We start from the raw sequence: 26,093 nt of genomic DNA, 5'->3' as shown, positions 1-26,093 counted from the left end.
CCAAAATACTCCACTACAATTAAAAGTCCTGCATTCAAAACCAGTAAAAGTATCAGCAAAATGTAGTTACAGTATTTAAAGTGTAAGTATTGATTGTGCAGTAAAATGTTCCCTGTCAGTGTTTATATCTGAAGCTTCTGGATTAGTATGACTGCTGTGTTAATGTGTATAATTCCTTTTAATGCTGTAAATGTTTATGGTTGAGCTAATTTCAACTCCTTTTTCTGTTAGGTAGTTTAATCTACAGCAATGCGTCATCTTCTATAAAATCAAATTTTTGTAGCATCGCTGTCCTAAGAGAACCACGTATCTCTAAAAAGTCAACTTTTCATGGTGTCAACAGCCCTGTTTTCAGCTTTTGTATAGCTGTAAGACAAATGTAGTGGAGTACAAAGTACAAGAACCTCACATTTGTAGCTTAGTAAATGTTTGATTCCACCACTGGTTCTAAAACAGTCTCATTGGATGTTTCCAACAGCTGTGCCCTCTGGGAATCGTAGTTGACTTCCAATCACTCACCTTTCGTCCTGTTGAAGCCGTCTGTGTTTATGTGGCTGTCCGTCTCTCTGTCTTGCTGTCTGTCCACCTGTCTGTCCTGCAAGGACGGTCTCCTCTGAGCTCTGTTACTGCAGCCTCCCCTCTGAAAGATCGATAGATAATTACATGGAGCATTACAATGAATTCTACTTCTTGATTTAACTCCCCAAAAGTACAGCTGCCAAAATCAGTAGATTAATCGTTAGTAGATTGACAGAATATGTTTTGCCCCTGTCCACAGCAGTACATTGCTTAGCCTCCGTGTCGGTACTCCTGGCTGCTTCTCCAAACTGGGGGTTTGCTGACCCCCATCTACTGTAGGTAATACACTGACTATGGATAATTACCTCATACGACCCCATTTCAAAACTTTCAAAACTATCCCTTTAAGTAGCCTACACTTCTTGACTAGATGGCCTGTGCTGTGAATAATGTAGCTTATGTCAATGATTGTGTTGGGTTTAAATTTTTGTCTCTCTGTCTGTCACTGACCGGAGGTACGGAGCAGTCAGGTGTAGGACATGGAGGCGTTTGTCCTCGATTGGAGTTGAACGTCGACTTAGTCCGGTGCCGTACTGGACGGTCCACCTGGTCGCCATAGGAACGGTCCTGATAGACAAGGTTAGAGTGATGTCACAGTTAGGACCTCAGATATTAAAGGTTGATGATACCAGCATTTATGTTAAAAAAATAGCATCAAAGTTGACTAAATATGCTGCAAGTACTATGGCTGTGATCACAATGTTTGCACAATATTACAGTAATTACAGATATCTGATCTGATGTATTTATACAGAAATACATAAAACACAATGAGCTAATAGACCTCTCACGGTAAAGTATAATTAGTTCACTGTATAATCACATGCAAAATATTATTGTTATTCCATAAGAGATTATACAAACATAAATTGCCAATTTTTGAAGTCACTATTGGACAGGCAGAGAATACGAATCTTAGTGTCTGATAATATCCAATAAAGAAACCGATATGAAACTGTAAATTCACAGAAACGTTTGTAGAAGGTGATTTGGTGCTAATTATAGGGATTTAATGTCAGTAATAGTCAGTTGAACATCTAATAATGGGAAGTATGTCTACAGGAAGCTCACAATTCATCATACGTATATGGAGGATAAAGTTTCTGACAATAGATTAACAATGAACCCAAACTTGAGATGTCTCAAGATAATTAAAGGGAGAATGTGGTACACAGAATTATGTTTATTTTTCCTGTGCTTTTGCCTCTTTTTGTGAAACACTGGATACCTTCACCTCTTCCGACTTTAACAAATACTTCACATGAAACAATACAAGAAAGAATAATCACTCTTTGGTTGACTTCACAGATTTAAATGCAGTAGTTATTTAAATGAAATTCTTCTGGAAATCAAAAAACACAACTTATACTTGTCTCATTAATTGATATATAATTAGTACCAAATTCTTTCCAAGAAACTTCTGCAGAAATTGTAGGCAGTAGGCTATATGTTTAATATTGTATATTATGGACTATGGTTGGACAAATTGTATTTAATATATTTACCTTATATTGAAACTAACAATTATTTATTTTACTGGTCAATCTGCAAATTACTTTCTTGATTAATGAATGGTGACAGCTTTAAATGTCTTCATCTGACCAGTCTAAGACCTAAGAGAAAATCTATTCTCATCTGACTTTGATTATTCACTTGTCATCAATCACACAAAGGAGAGTTGGCTGTCGTATCTCCTGTTGAAGATAAACTGTGAATCTCCAACAAGCTGTAACTCCAGCTGTTAGATAAACATAGTGGAGTAAAAATGAAAAATAGAAAGTTTAAGAGAACCTTTAAACTAAAGGACACAATAGGACTTACTCACTTCCTGTCTCTGCTCACTTGTATATTGGTGTTTATATAAGTGGAAATTAAACCTTACTGATCAGAAACCAAACAAAGTTGATATATTTGGGAATACATTATTTTTAATAACAGTCATATTTAGTGAATCTATAAAGTAAATAATAACTTTAGTTGTAAGATGGACGCAGTGCAGTACAAAGTACATCATCTCCCTCTGACATATGGTGGAGTAGAAGTAAAAATACTACAGTAAAATATTTCCCTCTTACCGGCAGCTCGGAGCTCTGCTGCGTCGTCTCTTTGGAGGATCTGATGGTGTTGGAGTCCAGAGCCAGACCACAGACCAGAGACACGCACAGGACGCTACGCCACAGCCACATCATCCTCCGAGCGATTGATCAATCAATCACTCCTCTATCAACTATCAATCACTGGATCCTGCTTCTGTCTGCTACTGTCCCTCTGAGGTCAGTCACACCTCACGTTTGAAATTCACAATTTACTACTTAAATATTTTCTGGTTTTCTGCTTTAAAAATATTTTGATTCTTTGACTTTACCAGCTTTCTTCGGTCTAATTATTGATCTGATTATTAGAATAATGTGTTTAAATCCTTCCAGGGTCTTTTCTAACCTCCTTGCAAAAAAAAAAAAAAAAAAAAAAAGATCTCCCTGCTGCTTTTAAATAGTTTGAGAGAATAGAAATACAAGTTTTCTGTAATTCTGACAATAACTGCTGAATTCAAACAGCTCTCCTGTTTTTTAGCCTTAAAATGAATTATTAAAGAATACCTGCAGATCGTAAAACCAGCTCTAGTTTATTGTGTTAATACATGTCTGATCCTCTCTGCTCTGTCTGTTTCCTCCTTCAGGTTCTTCAGGTTTGTTTTTTATACCCTTCCCTCTCCCCTCTGATCCGTCCCGTCTCTCAGAAGTTTTGAAGGTGCGTTTGAAGCTCGACCGCATCAGTCGGCGGAGCCAGCGCCGCCTTCGCTTCCTTCCTGGAAGCCCCGCGGGCGGCCTCAGGTGAGGGTGGGACGTTTGATACATGACACCGCAGAGACCACTGAGAGATTACAACACACCTGGAGACACGAGACAGGTAGAGCCGTGTGTGTGTGTGTGTGTGTGTGTGTGTGTGTGTGTGTGTGTGTGTGTGTGTGTGTGTGTGTGTGTGTGTGTGTGTGTGTGTGTGTGTGTGTGTGTGTGTGTGTGTGTGTGGTTGTACTTTATGTGGTTTGAATGTTGGGATAAAGACTCATTAGAGCTGAAGCTGTCTCCGTCAGGCGGGCGGATGTGTGTGTGTGTGTTTACAGGTGATTAAAGCTGATTACCAGTTTCAGATGACGACACTAAACAGTTGAAGAGTCATCTCAGCTCTCTGAACACACGAATCCAACACAATCAATAGTAAAGAGAAGTTTTAAGTATGTCCAGGTGTGTTTGTGTGACTGACAGGTGTCGCGGCCAATCACACAGCTGTCCAGGAGACGCAAGGACAGTTTTGTAGGATCAAGAAAAGGTCAACGTAAAAAGAAAAAAAAACCTTTCGAGGAGATTTTAGGTTAAGTTGCTTTTTTCGTTTTCCTCACAAAATGGTGTATGAACATGTTCATTTCTAAAGTCATTTTGCGTGGCATCACTACACATTTTTTGCTGTTCATGTGTCGTTTCACGCCATTCAGTCTCTACCGACTTAGATTGTGACACATTGTGGTATAAAGAGCGACAAAATCCGCATAGGGAGGAGGTGATGGATGTCTGTGTCCCGTGTGAAACTAAAAGTCAACGTTTACTTACTTATATTGACAACTTAACTTATGTACATAACTTAATTTATGTAACAAACATACTTATTTTAACCTAAACCATGATCTTTTCCTAAACATAACCAAGTAGTCTAGTTTGAATTCACAACGTTAACTACATGTTAACACCCAGCCCTGAGCAGACGTCCATATGTGACGAGTTGGGGATTAGAACAGGCCGTTAAATGCGTTTGTGAAATGTGGCGTGCTATTTATACGCCTTCCCATGAACTCATGTTGGTCCTCAGGATCAAGACAAGGAGGTAAAACCAAACCTTTGAAGGAGATTTTGTTTTGAATTTTCATCATAACATGATGCTTCCCTGACTTTGAGTGAAAGAAAGACAAATGTCACAGAGAAAAGGTGAATTTAATCTCTTTTGGCTGTGTAGATGTTTTATAAGAGTTTGTTAAACTCAAATTAAAAAAGCATCTCATCTTTCTCAGCTTATTTTTCAAATGTGTTACTATTTTCTCTGAACTTCAAATGCTGGATAAATAACTCTACCGGCGAAGCTCATTGGATGTTCATGTCAGATTTAATAAGAGATCCAAATGTCATAATTATGAGGTACGGGTCTTATAATTATGAGATATTAAGTCATAATTAGGTGAAGCTTTGAATGACATCAGTCCCATAGCCAGAGGAAACTTCCGCTAGAATGACCTTTCTTCTTCTTCTTCTTCTTCTTCTTCTTCTTCTTCTTCTTCTTCTTCTTCTTCTTCTTCTTCTTCTTCTTCTTCTTCTTCTTCTTCTTCTTCTTCTTCTTCTTCTTCTTCTTCTTCTTCTTCTTCTTCTTCTTCTTCTTCTTAAAAAACAATGATGGGGGTTGACCTCTATAGCTCACCCAGTAAGAGCGTGCGCCCCATGTAGGCTGAGTCCTTTGCAGCGGCCCCAGGTTTGAGTCCCTTTTTCTGCGTGTCATCCCCCATCGCTCTCCCACCTTTCCTGTCTATCCACTGTCACTATCTAATAAAGGGAAAAATGCCCTAAAAAAGAATCTTTCAAAACAATGATGGGAGATAATGGAAATATTACCAATTTTAACATTTGATTTCATATATTTTGTTTTATATTTATTGTTGGACAGAATTCTAGGAGGAGTTGATGAAGCTAAGTTTGTGAGAATCGTTTGCATCATGAACATTCAAAATTTGTTTTAGATGCAATGTGATTTTATTAATTTATGCATAAAATGCATTTTTAATTGAGCCAATTAAACCACAGAATTACAGTTAATAGACTTAATTACACTCATTAAGCTTTAACTAGCTCTGAGAGCTCAACTCAATGTAAATAGACAAAACAAGCAAAAGAACCATCTTCACCCCCTTTGACAACACATGCACAGCATTTAGAAAAAGCGCTGCAAAAAGCTTGCAAGACAACAAATCTGTTTCCAGGGGAAACTAAAAAGTAATGCACACAGTGGGGACACGCAGTGCTTGTTACCGTTTGTGGATTATGAAGTTATTAAAGTCGGCTATCCTAAAATTAAAAAAGAAATTGGTTTATTTTAACATTGTGATGGCGTGATTCAGATATTATTGCATAAATCTGCTAACCTAGCATTAACCTTTTGCTTATTATTATAATATCAGAATCATGCGATCACCAAGACAGATAGCCAACGTCAATAACTTCATAAGCCAAAAGGACAAACTATGGCAACAACAAGCGTGTCCCAGCCATGTGCTTCACTTTTTAGTGTCCCCTAGAAAGAGTTTCCCTTGTGTTGTGAGCTTCTTGCAGCACTTTTTCTGAATGTGGCGCATGTTTCGTCAATCGCATGTTGTCAAATTAGTGAAGACGTGTCTTCATTTGCTTATGTTATGTCTATTTGCATGTGTTTTCTTAATTTGCATTGTGTTGAGCTCTCAGGGCCACCGTACTTTACAACATAGTAACCAAATAATTTTGTTGCCTTAGTCTAACCTATTTTTTTTTTTTTTAACCTTTACTTAACCAGTAAGTCCCTTGAAATAGAAATAGCTTTTCTGAGGGAGAAGAGTGAAGACAACATGGCAGTTACAGTTTAAATAGAAATAAAACACAACCGATTGGAAATCAATCCATAATCATCAAACACACAAGAAACACACAAGACAACAATATCCAGCTCAAATAAAGTAGTTGCATTTCTCTGTTACATGGACTATATATTCATATTCCAATTCCATACAGGTCCAAGTCCAAATTCACAATGTTAACCATGTGTTTAAAACTGCAAACTGAAACAAACTAAATCTGGGAGAAAATATGTTTCCCTCGAAAGGTAAATGAAAATGCAGTTTAGGAGGCAGTGTTGGGGGAAAAAGACGCTGGAAGCTTTTTTTTTTTTAACAAGACTTTGAGGGTTCATTAACAGACAAAAAACAGCTGGATAAGAAGATCCCCACCCCCACCTCCTGCAACACATCATCTGCAGCCCTGAAACCTGCAGCTGCCTGAAGGAAGTCTGCAACAACTGATGGATGATTTGGAAAAATGATCAGTGATGACGTGAAGACGGCCAGCTGGTTTCTGATTCACACACACACACACACATACACACACACACACACACACACACACACACACACATATCAAATATAACCTTTAATTTGTGAATATTTGTTTTGTGGATTATTTGAGCTCATATGTGAAGTGACTGCATGTGTGAGAGGACAAACATACATGAAACACATCATACAAAGAGACCTGCAGTGTAAACAGACCTGCAGTGTGTGTGTAGATGTGTGTGTGAGATAAGGTCTCCAGCCTGCAGGTTGTTCCAGGCTTCAATAAAAGGACAGCAGATGCTCACAATTACTGACACACACACACACACACACACACACCAGCAACGCAAATGATACACCCTCTGACCTGTGCGTGTGTGTGCATCCATAATGTCAGTTTTTATCAGAATAAAAGAGAAGAGACATCCTCCTCCGTCCTTCCTTCAGTCCTTCCTTGTCTCCTTGTCTCCTCTGTCCTCTGCTCTCTCCTCCCCTCAGGTCAGATATATAGTGTCTCCATCAGCAGCTGAAGAAACCAGAACAAGAGCATCACTTGCCAGGTAGGAGCCACCTGTCTCTTCTTTGGAGAATCAAATCAATGAAGTGAGTTTTATTTTTATACATTTATTTAAATACTGCTTTAAAAGTAGATTTTAGTCCTTCAGATTGTAGGTTTCATATATGTTTTAATTTTATATGATTTTAGATGGGTTTATTTCAGCTTTTATTGTCTAAAATGTTATGATTTATTTTATTTATTTATGTGTATATTTAATTTTCAGATGAGATTAATTTACCAATGATATTAATGTATCTATTTTCTTTTGATAATAGTTAAATTTCATATGGGCTTTTATTCTTTCAAAATTAAGATTGATCTGTTTCATAGTTTTCTTAATTTTGATTCAGTAAATGCTAAGATGTTTTTTATTATGTGATTTGTTTTTATTATATTTTATATATTTGATTGTGTTTATTTTGCTTTATTTGAATGCGTTTATTTTGCTTTGTGTTACTGTAAGTTTAACTTGGTCTGTGTGTCTGCAGCTGTTTGACAGATGGACATGTATTGATTATATATATCGCTTCAGCTTATGTATTGGTCATTGATTGTCATCTGTTACTTAGTCAGCACCAAGCTATTTATTTATTTACTTTTTGACAGTGACACAGAGACTAGAGAATTAAGCATTTTCACTAAAATGACTCGTAATGAAAAGTTTCACAATATACAGTAAATTGTATAAAACTGAAGATGTTCTGCAGGTTTTTTTTCTCAAACTAAAGTCTCAGAGGCAATTACATTTCACATCAATTTTCCATCAAACAGGAGAGAGGGACAGACAAGATGGACAGAGATAAGAGAATGAAAGGTGTGTGTGTGTGTGTGTGTTTGTATTAGAGAGAGAGAGAGACCGATAACTGTGTTAGTGAGGGAGGAAAGAGCCTCTAAACCAATCAGTCGTCAATACATTTACGAAGAAAGATCTAAAAACATTTTTTATTCACAATTTCTTATTCACACTAAATCGATATCTGTTTCATTACACAAATTGTAATTATCTTCGTGACCAAGATAAAAAAAATATATATATATATATATATATATATATATATATATATATATATATATATATATATATAATATATAAAATGAGAAAAATGGTTGAACAGTCTCCAGTAATGCTAAAGCTCAGCGAGGCTACATTTAGACACAGCAGTGCTTTCAGCTAAATGCTAAAATCATCCTGCTAACATGCTCACATTGACTGATGTTTACCATTTTAGTATAGCGTTTTAGCATGCTAACATTAGCTAACTAGAAGTAAACACAATGGTGCATTTACATGCTCCTCTGAGTTAATGTTCCTTGAATAGACAATGACGATGATGATGATGATGATGATGATGGTCCCATTTCCCGAGTTGGGAAGTCGTTATTCTGACTTTGGTGTGTTAATGAGCTTTAAGTCATAATGCGGAAATACCATGGACACTACAAAGATGTGTTGTATTTTATTGCTCAGAGAATTAAAACAACACGTTGAAAGCTGTTTCCAGTATTCATTTTCAGTTTGAAGATTTATATTAGTGATTTGTCCCAGATGTGTTGCTGCACCAGTACATTCCCTAAAACCACCAAATATTGATTTACCTGACTTGTTATCAGGTTAATGCTAATAATAACTGTTATAACTAAACTAGGTCACTATGTGGACAGCAACTAACAGTTACAACCTACTACCATATTAGAAATTACATATGAGAAAAACATTGATATGCAATACTTGAATTACCATTAACAAAACATTTACTTTCTACGTTACGTTTCTGTGTAAAATGACGTCAACAAGTTGTGTACCAACATTTTCAAGATGTTTTTCTCACTTGAGGGGGCATTCACGTGAATTTTCCCAGTTGGAACAAATTCTTTTCCGATTATTTCAACCCAAAGTCCAGCTGAGGTTGGCAGGTATTTGTTCAAGTAGGCTATTATTAAAAGTTTGACCTGATTATGGCACTAGATAAAAAGTCAGAGGATCACCAGAGTTATTACAATTCATCCTGAGGGGAACATGAATGATAAACCACATGTCATCACAATCCATCCAGTCGCCCCATACTGGTCATTAGAAAGAATGCATTTTAAGGCACTTTAAGTTTGCCGCATAGGTTGTGAGCGGGGACCATATGTGTGACATCACCCATTGGTTTGTGGAGATCTGCTATGAGTTGTCGATTTTGCCGTTACAGGCGCAGCCATCCTGGTTGCGGATATGATGATTTTAGACGAGAGGGAAGAATGAGGGAGGAGCCCTTACACTCTACGTCATGTTACACACTTTAACTGGCAATTGCATCATAGCCACGCCCTAAAACCCCCCCTGCTTTATCAGCGATTTTAAAATCGACGAGACCATAATTAAAAAAATTAACATCATTCTGTGTTGCAGAAGACTTAAAACTAGCGATTGAGACCATAAACTCATTATGAAAATGTTTACTGAGGTAATAAATCAAGTGAGAAGTGGGTCACTTTCTCATAGACTTCTACAGAAACCGACCTCCTTTTGCAATCGCATGTGTCGCCCTCTGCTGGAATTCAGATAGAATGCAGGTTTATGGCACTTCCGCATTTGCAGCACTTCACCGAACTGGATGCTTTGTCCATTAATATTATAGAGTCTATGGCTGGGACTGCCAAAAAGTAAACATTGATGTAAACAATATAGGCATTCAAAAAAATCTGCTTTTCAAATCTTTTATGAAGAATTAAACACATTCAACACGTTTGTCAGAAAAAGATTTGGCTTCATGAGGTTTCTGTGCTGTAATAAAGAAACAGTGAAGACAGAGAGCTCATTCCTATCACATCTGATCTTTAATAAAACAACAGGACGCTCTGTTCATATCACAGACTCCAGATATTAGTCTAAGCCTGCAGACTCTAACTGTACACTGCTTTTGTAGTCTGTTTAGAGATAGCCTGACATTGCCAGAGAGTCTGGAACCTCTCCGATCACTCTCAGTTCACAACAGGTTATCAACATGGGGCGTAGCGCTGAGCGACCAGTAACCAGGTCCATCCACTGGAGATGGCCAATCACAGCATATTAGGGCAAAATTTAGCGTAATATGGGTGGGGAAAAAATAACACGTGATCGACAGGAAAATGTTGTTTTGCCATATCCTGTCAAAAGTATGGCAAACATATATTTTAAAGCCTTTCTTGAGAAGAAAGATTGTTCTCAAGAAAGGCTTTAAAATATACCATCCAGTTTGTTCAATACTGACCAGGCTTTAACAGAAAGTTCAGCTTTGTTGTTTCCGTCTCATTGGTGCTCCTATGCAGTCTTCGTCTCAAACACACCCCACATAAGATAAACGTTTGTGATTGGCCCTGCATGTCTCAAGCCACTGAAAATCTGTCTGAATGTGAGGGAGACCAGAAGCATCTACCAATAGCAAATAAAACATAAACTCCCAGGCTAGTTTGCAAGTGTATCCATTGCTAGTAGATGGATTTTTGCACTTTGGAAAGAGTCAGACTAGCTGTTTCCCCCTGCTTCCAGTGTTTTTGCTAAGCTAAGCTAACTACATGCTAAGGATTTCCCAAACTGTTGAACTCTTCCTACACTGGCAGTTGTTTCTTAGCTGTGTTTCAGACTCTAACACAGGCAGGAATTACAGCCAGCCAAACATTACTGACCAGATGGCGGCGCTGTAGAGATTTAATTTTAGCCACTATCAGGGACCAAGCAGTTAGGCATGAGGAGTCACAAGAAGATTTCAATTAAGGGGATTTTATTTTATCCACAAAATCATTACAATAAAATAAAGATAACATTTGGGCCTTTAAAAGAAGTCAAACAAACAAACCGAACTTAACACAACTAAACACTTATTCCAAAAGAAATGTAATCTTAATTAACATTAACCAAATAAATGTACTAAATACAATACAAATCAAAACTCAAATATCTTGGGAAAAAATAAAACTAACCCCCCCCAGACATAAGTAGTGGTAGAGTCCAATTTGGCCACCACCCCTATAAAGCTGCTGTTGTTCCAGATGCTACCCTTTTGTCCCAGCAGCCTGCATGCCTCACTCCAGGGTGTGGAATCCGCAACACTGATAAGCTCAAAAAGAAAACCGTTATAGTAGAAAGACAATCCAAAAGTAATAAAGTATATATATAAACCAAATCCAGTGTCCTGTACGTTATTTAAAACTAAATAAATGTTTACAACAAAATGTATAATGTGTTTGAAAAGGTATAGAAACCAATCTTAATGAAAACAGCATGAACTAAGATAAATGTGAGTGTATGAGGTTACCGCCTTTAAGATGGCTGTGTGGCCAAAGCTGTGGCCATCACCACTAGCTAAAGTCCACCACTTTGTTGCAGACTGAACTCTTAACAACTATTGCAGAGGTTAAGATGACATTTTATTCAGTAGTCATGGTCTTCAGACCACGAATCCTACTGATTTGGGTGATCCTCTGACTTTTCAATGTGTCCAATAGGCTACTTTGGTTTATGATCAGATACCTGCACAACTAATTACATTCTTATCAGCCTTAGCTGTGTTTACTAATAATTAGGTAATGTAATAATGCTAACACGCTAAGATAAACATTATACCTGCATACAGTAAGCCAACTAGATATTATATATTCCTTATATTGTCTGCTTTTGAAAGAATAAAATCTGCAGCTGTCATGGTTTCCTGTAGTATGTAGTAATATTTTGTAGAATCCTGTGTAATATTTGAACAAGTGTGGATCAGCTGTAACTGAACAGCTTCAAGTGGTTTTCAAGTGTCATTTTTAACATTTTTAACAGACATTTAAATGTGACCTATTGTGCTCATTTTCAGGTTCATGCTTATATTTGGGTTTCTATTAGAACATGTTTACATACTTTAATGTTGAAAAAACATGTTATGTTCTTGTCTGAGTATACCTGTATTCCCCCTCTGTCTGAAATGCTGCGTTTTAGCGCCTGTCTCTTTAAGCCCTCCTCCCAAACAAGCCCAGTCTGCTCTGATTGGTTAGTGTTTCCGGGTCGGTATCTGCGTTCTCCGCAAGGGGGTAAGCTTCGCTTCAGAAATCGAACCTCCTATGGTGCCATTTTGATGCTACAAAACGATCACCTCCCGTTAGCATTCCATTGACTGCCATTCATTTTGGCGTCACTTTGACAGCAAATAACTTTACATCTGAAGCATTTAAAAACGTTATTTGTCCATTGTTTATTTCGAAAGAAACATGACAATGTATAAAAGGCTCCATTACCTTGTACCTCACGTTATGGCTCCGTAGCAGACGTTTTTATAAAAATAGGCTAACGATTGTGTCATAGCTAAGGGACTTACTGTCGTATAGTAGAGGAATTACCGTATAGTACAGAAGAAGCTCGCAGGCAGTTTCGACTTAAATTAGCTGTTTAGGTTTAATTACTAATGTTAACTAGCATTTTAGTTAGCAATAATTAGCCTGTGCCTATGTTATCTCCTTACATATACCTACGCTCTCCGTCTCTGCAAGATTCGGAATGATTGAAATTTCTCTTGGCACAGCTACCAGAAGACTTACAACTTTCAGACAGGTTGCTCACGTCACATCTACGTCGTCTCTCTCAGTTGGAGGCTGCGCAGTAACGCTCAGCGCTCACCGGAAAAGTGATTCTAATATCCTTCGCTGGTCCAGAGCAACGGGATCTGTTGGTCCAGTTTATATACTGTCCATCGGTTCTCAGAGTGTCTGCACCATGTGGATTCAGCGTTTTGATACTCACAGTATTTATATTGCACCTTAACCTGCTTCATATTAAAAAAAGATATGGAAATCTCACTTTTTACAATATGGGACCTTTAAAATTATGTTTATTATGCAACATGTTGCTAAAAAGAGACACAAAGTGACTGAACAATCTGCTGTGTTAGAGATTAAAACATGTCACAAGTTTACGTGTGTGTGTGTGTGTGTGTGTGTGTGTGTGTGTGTGTGTGTGTGTTTCTCTGTCTCTCTCTCTCTGTGCAGACATGGCCTGGCTTTGTCAGAGTCGAGGTTCTCCCAGACTTGCCCTGGTGGTGGTGTTTGTTGCTCTACTGCTCGACAACATGCTGCTCACTGTGGTCGGTGAGTATGGTGGAGGAGGAGGTTTCAGAAGCTGCTTTGTTTAGGTTTAAACTGACACATTGAGCCAGAGTCACTAAACTAAAGAATTCACACCCACCAGTAAGTGCAGTAACATTAACTAGGGAAGACTATTTCCTGTTCAACATGACACAAAGCAGTTCCATAAATACATTTTTTCTCAGTTTTCTGTAAAAGAACTTGACTTGACTGATTTGCACATGGACTTTGACCTCAGCCCCATCCAACACCTTTTAGATGAAATGGACCACAGACTGTGAGCCAACCTGATCAGTTGGACCTCAGAGACCTCAGACACAGTTATTTTTCCAAAGAAAAAGTGGCTTTTTTACACAATCCTGCGGACAACAAACAAACGAATTGACAAACCGAACCTAAAACATACTGGGAAAAAAATGAGTTTTCACTAACACTAACCAGAGAGAAACTACTCCGACATGATCCTGCCCCTATTTAAAAAAAAATAATACACATGTCCAGTAAAAAACATGTATCTCCAAATTAATTTTTCAGACAAACACTTCTATTATCAACTTCTTAAGATAAATAAACAATAAAAACAAAAAAAACAAGCTTAAAGGCCTGTTTTTTCTTTTTACTTTTTGGAGGTACATGGTTTTCCAGGGCAGCAACATATTGCTCTGGTGTCTGAATCTAGCAGAGTGGAGGCTGTTAGAGCAGCACATTAAAGGAACACGCCGACTTATTGGGAATTTAGCTTATTCACCGTAACCCCCAGAGTAAGTCCATACATACCCTTCTCATCTCCATGCGTGCTGTAACGCTGCCTGACGGCTCCAGCATTAGCTTAGCCCAGCACAGATCCTGCAGGTAACTGGTTCCAACTAGCCTACTGCTCCCAATTGTGACAAAATAACGCCAACATGTTCCTATTTACATGTTGTGATTTGTAAGTCTGGCGTGTACAAAAACAACGTAACATGAGACACAGCCATCTTCTACAGTAAACAAACCGGGAACTATATTCTCAGACAGGCTTGCTGCGAGCATATCACTCCGCCCAAGTACTATATTCTTCCGCCTGAGAATATAGTTCCCGGTTTGTTTACAGTTAGAAGACGGCTGTGTCTCATGTTACATTGATTTTTGTACAAGCTGTGACTCTATAAATCACAACACGTAAATAGGAACATGTTGGCGTTATTTTGTCACTTATTCGGAGCAGTAGGATTGCTGGAACCATTCACCTGCATGTTCTGTGCTGGCCTGATGCCGCTCGAGCCGTCAGACAGCATTACAGCACGCACGGAGATGAGAAGGGTATGTATCTACTTGTCTAACTCTGGGGGTTATGGTGAATAAGCTAAATTCCCAATAAGTCGGCGTGTTCCTTTAATGAACATGTTACACAGTCACATATGGTCAGCTGTCCACATACTTGTGTCCAGGGAGTGTTTCCAGACATGGTTCAGTAACAGGTTGTCCTCTAATGTTACTCCATGGCGGAGCCTCAGCTGCTGGAAAACAGATTTGTGACGCAATTAAAAAAGCAGGAGTTCATCGCTGTCGTCAGCAGTTAGACTCAGAGCTGCATCTAAAGGCTGGAGAGGCCACACACACACACACACACACACACACACACACACACACACACACACACACACACACACACACACACACACACACACACTCAACCTCCTGACCTGACCTTTTAAAGCTGCGTTCTCAGTCCACAGTTGTCTCCTTTGGTCTCTTCTCAGATAAAATCATTTTCTCTGCTCTATTTCTCCTCTGATGGGTTTTAGATGTCGTAACAGGCTCATTGTGGGTTTAAGATGTGTTTTTTTGTTGTTTTTTTTACCTCCTATGTCATCAATCTTCACTCACTAATCAGCTTCATTCGGATGTAAAACTCCTGTAGTATTTTCATAATACATAATAATTTCCAAGAATGTTCCTGGACAGACATTTTTTTAATTTCGTACTAATTATAGAGAAAATGTATGCAATTTGAATCAAGTAATTCCTATCAACTGAGATAAAGTGTTGAAGAAGAAAAAAAGGATAATGAATTAATAATTATTTAGGTTTAAAGGAACACGCCGACTTATTGGGAATTTAGCTTATTCACCGTAACCCCCAGAGTTAGACAAGTCGATACATACCCTTCTCATCTCCGTGCGTGCTGTAACGCTGTCTGACGGCTCCAGCATTAGCTTAGCCCAGCACAGATCCTGCAGGTAACTGGTTCCAACTAGCCTACTGCTCCGAATTGTGACAAAAGTGACAAAATAACACCAACATGTTCCTATTTACATGTTGTGATTTGTAGAGTCACAGCGTGTACAAAAAACAACGTAACATGAGACACAGCCATCTTCTAACAGTAAACAAACCGGGAACTATATTCTCAGACGGGCTTGCTGCGAGCATATCACTCCGCCCAAGTACTATATTCTTCCGCCTGAGAATATAGTTCCCGGTTTGTTTACATTTAGAAGACAGCTGTGTCTCATGTTACGTTGTGTTTTGTAATTAAATAGGAACATGTTGGCGTTATTTTGTCACTTATTCGGAGCAGTAGGATTACTGGAACCATTCACCTGCATGTTCTGTGCTGGCCTGATGCCGCTGGAGCCGTCAGACAGCCTTACAGCACGCACGGAGATGAGAAGGGTATGTATCTACTTGTCTAACTCTGGGGGTTACGGTGAATAAGCTAAATTCCCAATGAGTCGGCGTATTCCTTTAAAGCGGGAAGTTCTTTGAAACATAATTAAGTGTTAAGAGTTAATTTCAGTTAACTTCTTGGATGTTTTTGGGAAGTTATTAGGAAATTATGAATCTATAAAGTAAAGCATTAAACCATCTTTACACCATAATCATATTTATAAGTTATGTAGTCTCATGTTCTGCCTTTAAGGGATATTTCTGTCAGTGGAGGGAGATATTACTCATACACTTGTACCGAACCGGGAGGGCGGTTGTGTGTGTTCAGTGTGGTGATGGCATGTGGAAAGAAGCTGTTCCTGAGTCTAGGACTGACCGGTGTGCTTATAGCTGGCTTCTGTTTTTGTTTTCATGGTTCTCTGCCTACTTTCTGACTGATTCCCTGAAATTTAGTTTAAGAAATCATGCACTTTACGTTCACTTCACTATATCGTTTTTCTATCTGATGTCGTTGAGAACATTGTCTAATCAGTGAGTTCATATTGTCTTTGCTCTACCTGTAACAAAGTTTTAACCACTCTGTGACTGAAATATTCAGGTAACCAGAGACATTTTTTGTGGTGAGGAACTTTATTTTAATAAAGCAACCAATAAATTAATCTTCCTCCTTTAGTGCCGATCATCCCAACCTTCCTCTACGCCATGGAGCATCCTAGTCTGGAGCCCCAGACCGCCCAGCCATCCCTGCTCCCTCTGCCCACCCTTGGTGCATCACGCTTGGGCACTGTGCCCTCCCAGTCCCCCTCCCTGAGGTCAAACCTCCGGACCTTCAGCCAGACCTCCCAGAGCTTACAGCTCCCTCGGCCCAACAATAGTGCACCGTACCACGGTACACAATCAGAGCAGAGTCCCAAGTCGTCTCCTCTGGTGTCTCTGTTCGACAATTCAACATTCAGTCTGCAGGAGATCCTGACCGAACCCACCCCAGACCAGAGCAGCCCGACCGCAGAGCTGCAGATCAACGAAACCACTAATGCTACAGTAGGTGATGTTTATCTTTCAGTGATGGATCAGTGTTTACAGGTGAGTTCATACTTTCTCCCCTCTCTCTCTCTCTCCTGCAGGAGTCCTCCTGTCTTCTGGACAGTGCGTTTCTGGAAGAGGAAAATGTTCGTGTTGGTTTGTTGTTTGCCTCTAAAGCTCTCGTCCAGCTGCTTATCAACCCGTTTGTCGGCCCGCTCACCAACAGGTATCTGATTCACAGTAGAAATATTAGTAACTTCTTGTCTAATTTTGAGAAAAAAACATTTGTTGAACTTTGACTGGAGGTCAAAGATGGAGGACAAAGCAATAACCATGGTTCACACAACACAACTTTTAAAGTGGTCAGATCTCTGTACTGTTCACGCTGCACAACTTGCTGTCTTGCCTTAAAGTCATTGTGGCGATAAAACAAAGAAGAAAATGAAAAGAAGGTTTGGGTGTTGTCGTTGGCACGCATTTTTTTATATTTTCTTGAGGTGCAACAACAATTTTGGTCCATGTTGCAAATGCAACACATACAGTAAAGTTCCTAATGTTATCGGCAACCCGTTCCCCAGGTTTCCCCTCAACCCGTCTCCAGGATTCTCCACCATTGAATCAGGCTTTCACCCTTTAAAGGAATGTGCACCGTATCTATATTTGTAGCCGAACGCCCTCTCTCTGAAATAATCTGTGATTGGCCAAAGTCTCTTATCACTGTCTACATTTTCTAAAGCCTTACAATATGCTGAAATGTATATATAGTTTAGTGCCCAACGACGCCAAAAAAGAAAACTGTCTACTGCAGCTTTAAGACTGTAAATGTATTAGCCTCAGTTCCACAATACATCTGAAAAAAATTAGAAAATTTGTAACATCCACAAGCGTAAAGATCTTATAAAACACTTACGGACATCGTAGATATGAATGTGTGTTTCTTTAAATGTTGCATTATTGCATTAGTTCACTTACATACTGTCTTTCTCTGCAGGATTGGGTATCACATCCCCATGTTTGCTGGTTTCATCATCATGTTTGGGTCAACTATCAGTAAGTCTCACATATACACACAGTCATGGTGGTTTGTTTTCTATAAAGAAATGTCTAATTGTGTGTGTGTTTGTGTGTGTGTGTGCTTCTCAGTGTTTGCGTTCTCAGGGACGTACGCTCTGCTGTTCCTCGCTCGCTCTCTGCAGGGAATCGGCTCGTCCTTCTCGTCCGTAGCAGGTCAACTCTGAAACACAAAACATTTAGTACACGGAGATCTCTTATCCACACAAAGGTTAACAAACTGACTGTGTGTGTGTGTGTTTAGGTCTGGGTATGTTGGCCAGTGTGTACACTGATGATGAGGAGAGAGGAATCGCCATGGGCATCGCACTGGGAGGACTGGCTATGGGGGTCTTGAGTGAGACACACACACACACACACACACACACACACATGAAAATGTGTACTTCTTGAGCACCAGTACAGCACTAATGGTGGAAAGTAACTAAGTACATTTACTCAATTACTTATTTAGAATTTCCATTTTCTGCTACATTATACTCCCCTACATCTCAGAGGGAAATATTGTACTTTTCACTTCACTACATTTATCTGATAACTCCAGTTACTTCAAATTATTAAAATAAAATATAATCAACTAATAAATGACGATGTAATATTATAGATTAAACAACAAAGCAGTATATAATTAAATTAAAATGAGCTCCACCTTTACCACCTGTAACATTAATGAACACATTAATGCATCAATTATTATAATACAATAATATAATATATATTACTCTGCATAATGAGTACTTTTACTTTTATATTTTCATCCTAATACTTGTACTTTAACTCAAGCTATGTTTTGAATGTAGGACTTTTACTTTATAAGAGAGTATTCTTCTATACCTCTGCTCAGTTCATCCAGGGGCTAGTTTTGTCAGCATTGTTCACTTGGGGGTTGGCGTTATACCTGTTTCGCTTTGCCAGACCCTCCTCCAAAGCGCGCTGAAGGAGGGTCTGATTACTCCACATAGCATTCGGGGATGGGAGGAAAACGTGCTCTGGTTTATTGGCATTTCTTTAAACCAATCAGAATCCTCATGGGCGGTGCTAAACTCCGCACAGAGCTGCTGCAAAATAGTCCTGCGAGAGAAAACTCCGATTGGACAGATAGTCTAGCTAGCTGTCCCAATTTACCATGCAGAGATCTGAGGAGCAGTCAACCATAGTCCTCATAAAGGACCGATAGAAGGATATAGACTAATGTTATACAGCTGTAGTAGAGACAGATTTATAAAACTGTTGTAGGACTGTATTTGAGGGCAGATGTCAGTAAGTATAAAAAAATGACTTATATACTTGAATATTTGTTCTGTGTTGAATGTGTGTACATTGTGTTTCAGTTGGAGCTCCATTTGGCAGTGTGATGTACGAGTTTGTGGGGAAGCGCGCTCCCTTCCTGATTTTGGCCTTCCTGGCCATGTTTGATGGAGGTAAAGATTTAAATAAAATCTTCTCAGTGGTCATAACACCTGCTAAGGCTCAATATAAAGTGTTCAGCGTGGATATTAATTTATCTCAGAATAGATTGATCTATAGAATCAACGATGATGATCGGCATCTATAAATTATGTTATTGCTGACGGGGTTTTGAACCTGTGACCTCCTGTGTACATGTTGGTAATGTCACACTAATCTGATCAAAATGGCATAATATTTTTTTTTTATGTGTTGCAGCATTACAGCTGTTCATCCTGCAGCCTTCAAAGATCTCTCCAGGGGTGAGTCCACTTTAAAACCACTAATAATCTGATACAGACCAGTCTGACCTGGGTGATATGATCTGATGCGATTTGTTCTGGCCCTGTCTGGTAAGATTTTGGTTTGTTCAGGACCAGCATGACCAGCTTCAATTTGTGTGTTTGTGTGTTTCAGAGTGTGGAAGGGACTCCGTTACTGACTCTGTTAAAGGATCCGTACATTCTCATCAGTGCAGGTATGAAGATTTCTCCTCACACTCACCTTTATGGCCACATTTACCCCCAAAACACAAGACAAACAGGTATGTAGAGTCTCTGACAGATTATGTTTCTGTCTGCAGGTTCTCTGTGTTTCGCCAACATGGGTGTAGCCATCTTAGAGCCGACTCTGCCCATCTGGATGATGCAGACCATGTGCTCCCCTAAATGGCAACTTGGTACGTTCCACTGTCTGTGCTCCTGCACTTCCCTTCTCCATTCCTCCTTAAGGTCATCCTTCCTTCCTTCCTTCCTTCCTTCCTTCCTTCCTTCCCTTCTTCCTTCCTTCCTTCTTTATGTTCCTTCACTCTTATGTTTTTCCCTTAATTCATTCCTTCCTTACTCTTCCTTATGTTCCATTTGTACCTCCCCTTCTTCCTCCCTCCTCTCCCTCTCTAACAGTGTGTTGTATTATGTTGTGTCGCAGGTATGGCCTTCCTCCCTGCCAGTATCTCCTACCTGATAGGAACAAACCTGTTCGGTGTTCTGGCCAACAAGATGGGACGGTGTGTGTGTGTGTGTGTGTGTGTGTGTGTGTGTGTGTGTGTGTGTGTGTGTGTGTGTGTGTGTGTGTGTGTGTGTGTGTGTGTGTGTGTGTGTGTGTGTGTGTGTGTGTGTGTGTGTGTGTGTGTGTGTGTGTGTGTGTGTGTGTGTGTCATTGAGTCATTACACAGCGATTACACTGATTATAGATCAAAAGCTGCTGCCTTCAAAGCTGCAGAGGAAACATTTCTACTTAATAAACTCTAAATTACACACAGATAACACAAAGATAACACAGACATACAGGTATGTTTATTGATCGACTTTGTGTGTGTGTGTGTGTCTGTCTGTGTTCAGTTAATACAACCTCTTAGAGGAAGAAGTTAAATTAGCAGATTAACAGATTAACTTTTCTGGAAAGTCTGAGTTCTGTTCAGACCTGATCCTAAAGATTTCTGGTAAACCTGCAGGTGTAAGACAGACAAGTAGCTGATGTGTATTTCTGCGTCTCCAGGTGGCTCTGCTCTATGTTGGGGATGTTTATCGTTGGCATCAGTTTGCTGTGTGTAAGTACAACATCCAACCATCATTGTTTTATCCATTGTAGTTACAGTAAGTCATGTAGACATCTTTTCATATATTTGTGTGTGTGTGTGTGTGTGTGTGTGTGTGTGTGTGTGTGTGTGTGTGTGTGTGTGTGTGTACCAGGTTCCTTTTGCCACCAGTATCTATGGTCTGATTGGACCAAACGGAGGTCTGGGCTTCGCTATAGGTGATAATTAACACACTCATTGTCTCATTTACATTTTTAATATCAAAGGTGTTTGTAGGTAAACTGATGTAGACTAATGATTTGATATTTTGTTATATAAACTGTGGAAACAATAACTATGAGATTATTACAGTTGTTATTCATTAATTGTTTAATTGAATGATTTTTGTCCGTCAGGTATGGTGGACTCCTCCATGATGGCCATCATGGGTTACCTGGTCGACATCCGTCACGCCTCTGTCTATGGCAGCGTCTACGCCATTGCTGATGTTGCGCTGTGTATGGGGTTTGCTATAGGTAACACAAACATGTAAACATACACGTTGCATGTTGGAAACAGGATGGAATGAGGCATGAATTTAAAAGAAATTAGCACTAACATAACATTACATATGTTTACAAGTCTCTGTCTGTTGTTCCAGGACCATCCACAGGGGGTGCTCTGGTTCAGGCAGTGGGTTTTCCCTGTCTCATGGTGTTTATCGGGGTGATCAACATTCTGTATGCTCCACTCTGCTTCCTGTTACGTAACCCTGCTGTCAGAGAGGAGAAAATGGTAAATACAGATATAAAAACATGAGTTACTACCAAGGGGGTAAGCTTCGCTTCAGAACGCGAACCTCCGATGGCGCCATTTTGTTGCTACAAAGGTATCACCTCTTGTTAGCATTCCACTGACCGCCATTTTTTTTTTACGTCACTTGACTGCGAATAACTTTACATCTGAAGCTTTTAAAGACTCTATTTGTCCATTGTTTAATTCTAAAGAAACACGACAATGTATAAAAGGCTCCATTACCTTGTATCTCACGTTATGGCTCCGTAGCAGACGTTTTTGTAAAAATACGCTAACGATTGTGTCATAACCAAGTGACTTACTGTCACACAGTAGAGGAATTACCGTATAGTACAGGAGAAGCTCGCAGGCAGTTTCGACTTACATTAGCTGTTTAGGTTTAATTACGAATGTTAACTAGCATGTTAGTTAGCAATAATTAGCCTGTGCTTATATTATCTCCTTACATATACCTACGCTCTCTGTCTCTGTAAGATTGGGAATGATTGAATGTCTATTGGTCCATTATATATATATCAATGGTTACTACCCATAGATATAGAATTTATAGTACTACCTTTGTTGATAGTTACCATGGCCACTAAGAATTCTTGATTGCCATTTGCTGGCAAGTGTCCATTAATTTCTAGTAACCGGGCGGTATACTGTATGCTCGGACATGGCGCAGGTATTTGTTTGCCTTTCTAATGTTCAATCAACTTTATTTAAACAATTGCAATCTGAACAACATACAACACCGCCTATCCTTAAACCGTTGATTTAAATTGATTGAAAAAACATGATCATATTTTTTGCTTTTTGGACCCATTGTTTTTGAATTACAGAACAAACTTAAGAGGTATAATCATCATTAATCGTACGTTTGACCCATGGAAGATTCTGTCTCCCTCTCCCTCCTCCACTCCCTCACTGCGGAAATCAACATAGTAACAAGTTCTTACACATACACCTCCTATCATGGAGACTCTTTACTGAAGGCTGTGTTGTCCTCTCTTTTTAGTACATGTCAAACAACAGATTTACTGTTAGCCAGTTTTATTTGGATGTGCACCAAGTAGTAGTTACACTGTCAAAATCTCTTGCAGAATTTTCTAGGAAGACAGGAAGTATAATGATGCCATGGAAGTATTGTTAATATGGAGTACACTTTAACTGAAATTATTTGGGGGTGGCTAAAATACGTTTTGCTGCTGCCCCGTCCACAGCAGTACATTGCAAATAGCTACTGTGTCCGTTCTTCTACCTGCTTCTCCAAACTGAGGGATGTAATGACCACCATCTACTGTAGGTGTAACACACTGACTATGGATAAGTAAATCATACAAACCCAATTCAGAAAATCCAAACTGTGCCGTTCTCTTATATGATCTGTGTGTCACTGCGAGCAACAGTGTCTCCCACAGGTTGAAAATTTACTTGAGGTGGTGGGTGGCACAGGATGTGACGGCGCGTTGCATGATGGCTGGCTTCAGTAATAAGCTAGTCAAACAAAGGTTTATGAACTATTTATTGAAAACAATGACTAGACTACATAACATTAACGGTTAATTTTGAAATAAGTAACTATTTACATATTAAACAATCAGACTAAAAAATTATACAGATGAAGTGTAGCCATGATGTGCTTTGTCAATTAAATTTGGTTGGTTTGTCAAATGTTATGGTTCAGCAGATAAAACACCTGATTACCCGGAGCCGAAGCTAGTATATGTAATTTAACCTTAATACTATGATCCATACAGACAGTTATGTTATTAAAGATCTCAACACTGCTAATTCCTGTTAAATCAGGATCATAGATCAAAAGCTGCTGCCTTCAAAGCTGCAGAGGAAACATTTCAATAAACCCAAAATTACACACAGATTACACAGACATACAGTTAGGTTTATTGATCAACTGTGTGTGTGTGTGTGTGTGTGTGTGTGTGTGTGTGTGTGTGTGTGTGTGTGTGTGTGTGTGTGTGTGTGTTGCAGGCGATCATCGACCAGGAGTGTGTGATGCACAGGAAAAGCTACAACACACAGAAGGAGAGTCGTGAGTTTCCTCTGAGCGACTACAGTGAAGAAGACACGGAGGAGTGAATCACACACACACACACACACACACACACCTGATGATGTCCATGTTGTGATGTTTTCTTCACCAAACACATTTTAACCTTCATCATTAGACTTCCTGTCTTCACACAGTCAGAACACCAACATCGAACACTTCTTAAAGGGACAGTGTCCCCTTACATGTCTTTAATATAATTAATCTGATTAATCATCAGTTCACACAGTCAGGGTTCTGTAAATAATTTCATTATAAAAGCATGGAGGCTGTGACAGATGTTTTGATGCCTTGGGCATGTTTACAGAGTTACTAATTTGAACATATTTATGCAAATTCCATTAAAAGATGCCTGATTGCCTCCAAATTACTGTTCACTAAGCCCATCCCCTCCTTAGTTGTTGCTACCCATGTCAATCTTTGTTTTCTAAAATGTTATATACAGTTTACAGTGACAACAACAGGAATGTATAATAACTAAATATAATCTGTACTCCTGCCTTCTCCAAACTGGGGGCATGATGACCGCCATTTGCTGTAGGTAATACACTGACTATGGATAATTACCATATACAAACCCACTTCAAAAGATCCAAACTATCCCTTTAAGATTTGGACGTTGTTTATCGTGAAAAAAAAAAGTCTCCTACACCAAACCCTTTAATTATTTTAGGGGGTTTGGCATCAAGTAAGGAGATTTCCAAGTAAATGTGAGTTTGCTTTAGGGGAACATGTGTTGCTCATCATTAATCTTTTTTAATTTGACCAAAGTGATGTAAAACTGAACCTGAGTCTGTATCTGACCTCTAACCTATCACCATTAAAACCTTCTATAACCTAGACAACACCTGTTCGTGTGTCTGTGTGTCTGTGTGTGTCTGTGTGTGTCTGTGTCTGTGTGTGTCTGTGTCTGTGCTCACCAGGACTCAATGCTCACATGTTAAACTGAAGTGTTAGATTGATAGAAGCATACGGGTGGAAAGCTTGTGTGTGTGTTTATTTGTTCACATGCTTCTTATCTGCTCTTTAATTTCCTGGCGGCTCGTCAGAGAAAATGACGACAGGAATGACAGAAGCTCTGCCAGATGGAAGAGTAAACAGGAAGTGGATGAAAAGCTTACAGAGACTACATTTTTCTTTTATAAAAAATTATTTCACAGGAACCACAAACACTGATATTATTAGCATTAGCTCTGAGAAGTTAGAATACAATAAAAACCTTGTTACTTCCACAGGATGAATCATCTTGTTGACTTTTGTTCTTCTGGCAGAAGAAAAAGAACCTCAGTTTGTATTCATGTTCATATATATATATATATATATATATATATATATATATAAATATCCCTAAACCGTCACTGTAACCTTAACATCTAGCATACCTCAACTTCAAGCTAATCCTTAACACTTGAATAGAATAGAAATAGAATTAGAATCAGAATCACATTTATTGTCATAATACGGTAAAATGGCATTTTGCATGTCTTCTCACTGTGTATTTAAAAATATGACAAATAAGTTAATAAAAGCAGTACCAGAAAAAAAGTAATCTTAACTCTAAACATTAATGTTAGACATATGAACTGCTGGTTGAGATAACCTAAATATTAGTTAAGATAAACCCACAGCTAACCTGAACCAGCTGCTAACACCCAGTGCTTTTGCTAATCATTATTACTTTTTATTGGTCTTATTATTAGGTTGTACATTTAGACAGCCAATCTGTGCCTGTATGAAATATGTTTAACATTGACTTGCCTGTGTTCATATTGAAAAAGAAAAGAGTAATTTAGCTTGCAGCTAGCAGATGTTTTGATGCAGCTAGCTGAAACATTAGGCCAAATGTGTGTGTGGTTAATAACTGAGTGTTAATTACATCCTCTGACAGCAGATCACAGCAGCTTCAAAACATTTCCTCCTGCTTTGAAATATGAATAAACGCAGCTTATCCGTGTGTGTGTGTGTGTGTGTGTGTGTGTGTGTGTGTGTGTGTGTGTGTGTGTGTGTGTGTGTGTGTGTGTGTGTGTGTGTGTGTGTGTGTGTGTGTGTGTGTGTGTGTGTGTGTGTGTGTGTGTGTGTGTGTGTAGTCATCAAAGGTTGTGTTTCAGCTCTAATGTGGTCGTGTCTGTGTAAACAGATGAGAAAACACTTCGGTCTTTAACGCTGAATCTCTGATGCT

General features: G+C 39.0%; 1 protein-coding gene and 1 long non-coding RNA gene across 2 annotated transcripts; both read left to right on the top strand.

The window, feature by feature from the left end:
• Nucleotides 1-839: 839 nt before the first annotated feature.
• Nucleotides 840-3,481, top strand: LOC114555141 (uncharacterized). The gene is made up of 3 exons (XR_003692538.1): nt 840-1,158; nt 2,661-2,852; nt 3,257-3,481. It is a non-coding gene; the product is annotated as an uncharacterized LOC114555141 (long non-coding RNA).
• A 2,409-nt stretch (nt 3,482-5,890) lies between these two features.
• On the top strand, nt 5,891-24,674 carry slc18a1 (solute carrier family 18 member A1). The gene is made up of 18 exons (XM_028578492.1): nt 5,891-7,297; nt 8,025-8,067; nt 13,242-13,340; nt 16,663-17,030; nt 17,114-17,238; nt 18,004-18,062; nt 18,156-18,239; nt 18,328-18,420; nt 19,415-19,504; nt 19,749-19,792; nt 19,947-20,007; nt 20,113-20,208; nt 20,457-20,535; nt 21,027-21,078; nt 21,221-21,284; nt 21,462-21,581; nt 21,707-21,840; nt 23,836-24,674. Exons 2-18 carry the CDS (start codon nt 8,043-8,045, stop codon nt 23,941-23,943), a joined length of 1,701 nt encoding a protein of 566 aa, XP_028434293.1. The 5' UTR covers nt 5,891-7,297; nt 8,025-8,042; the 3' UTR covers nt 23,944-24,674.
• The last annotated feature ends 1,419 nt before the right edge of the window (nt 24,675-26,093 follow it).

This window comes from Perca flavescens, chromosome 5, assembly GCF_004354835.1.
Source record: "Perca flavescens isolate YP-PL-M2 chromosome 5, PFLA_1.0, whole genome shotgun sequence".
Taxonomy (NCBI): Eukaryota; Metazoa; Chordata; class Actinopteri; order Perciformes; family Percidae; genus Perca; species Perca flavescens.
Note: the sequence above shows the minus strand (reverse complement) of the source record. Positions and strands in the feature narration are given on the sequence as shown.

Bases quoted from the DNA above. Each gene is read 5' to 3' on its own strand.
- slc18a1 (XM_028578492.1), top strand. From the start codon at position 8,043: ATGGACAGAGATAAGAGAATGAAAG. The intron at 20,008-20,112 runs GTATGAAGATTT...TTCTGTCTGCAG, and splicing joins GTACATTCTCATCAGTGCAG to GTTCTCTGTGTTTCGCCAAC. The intron at 21,582-21,706 runs GTAACACAAACA...CTGTTGTTCCAG, and splicing joins GTGTATGGGGTTTGCTATAG to GACCATCCACAGGGGGTGCT.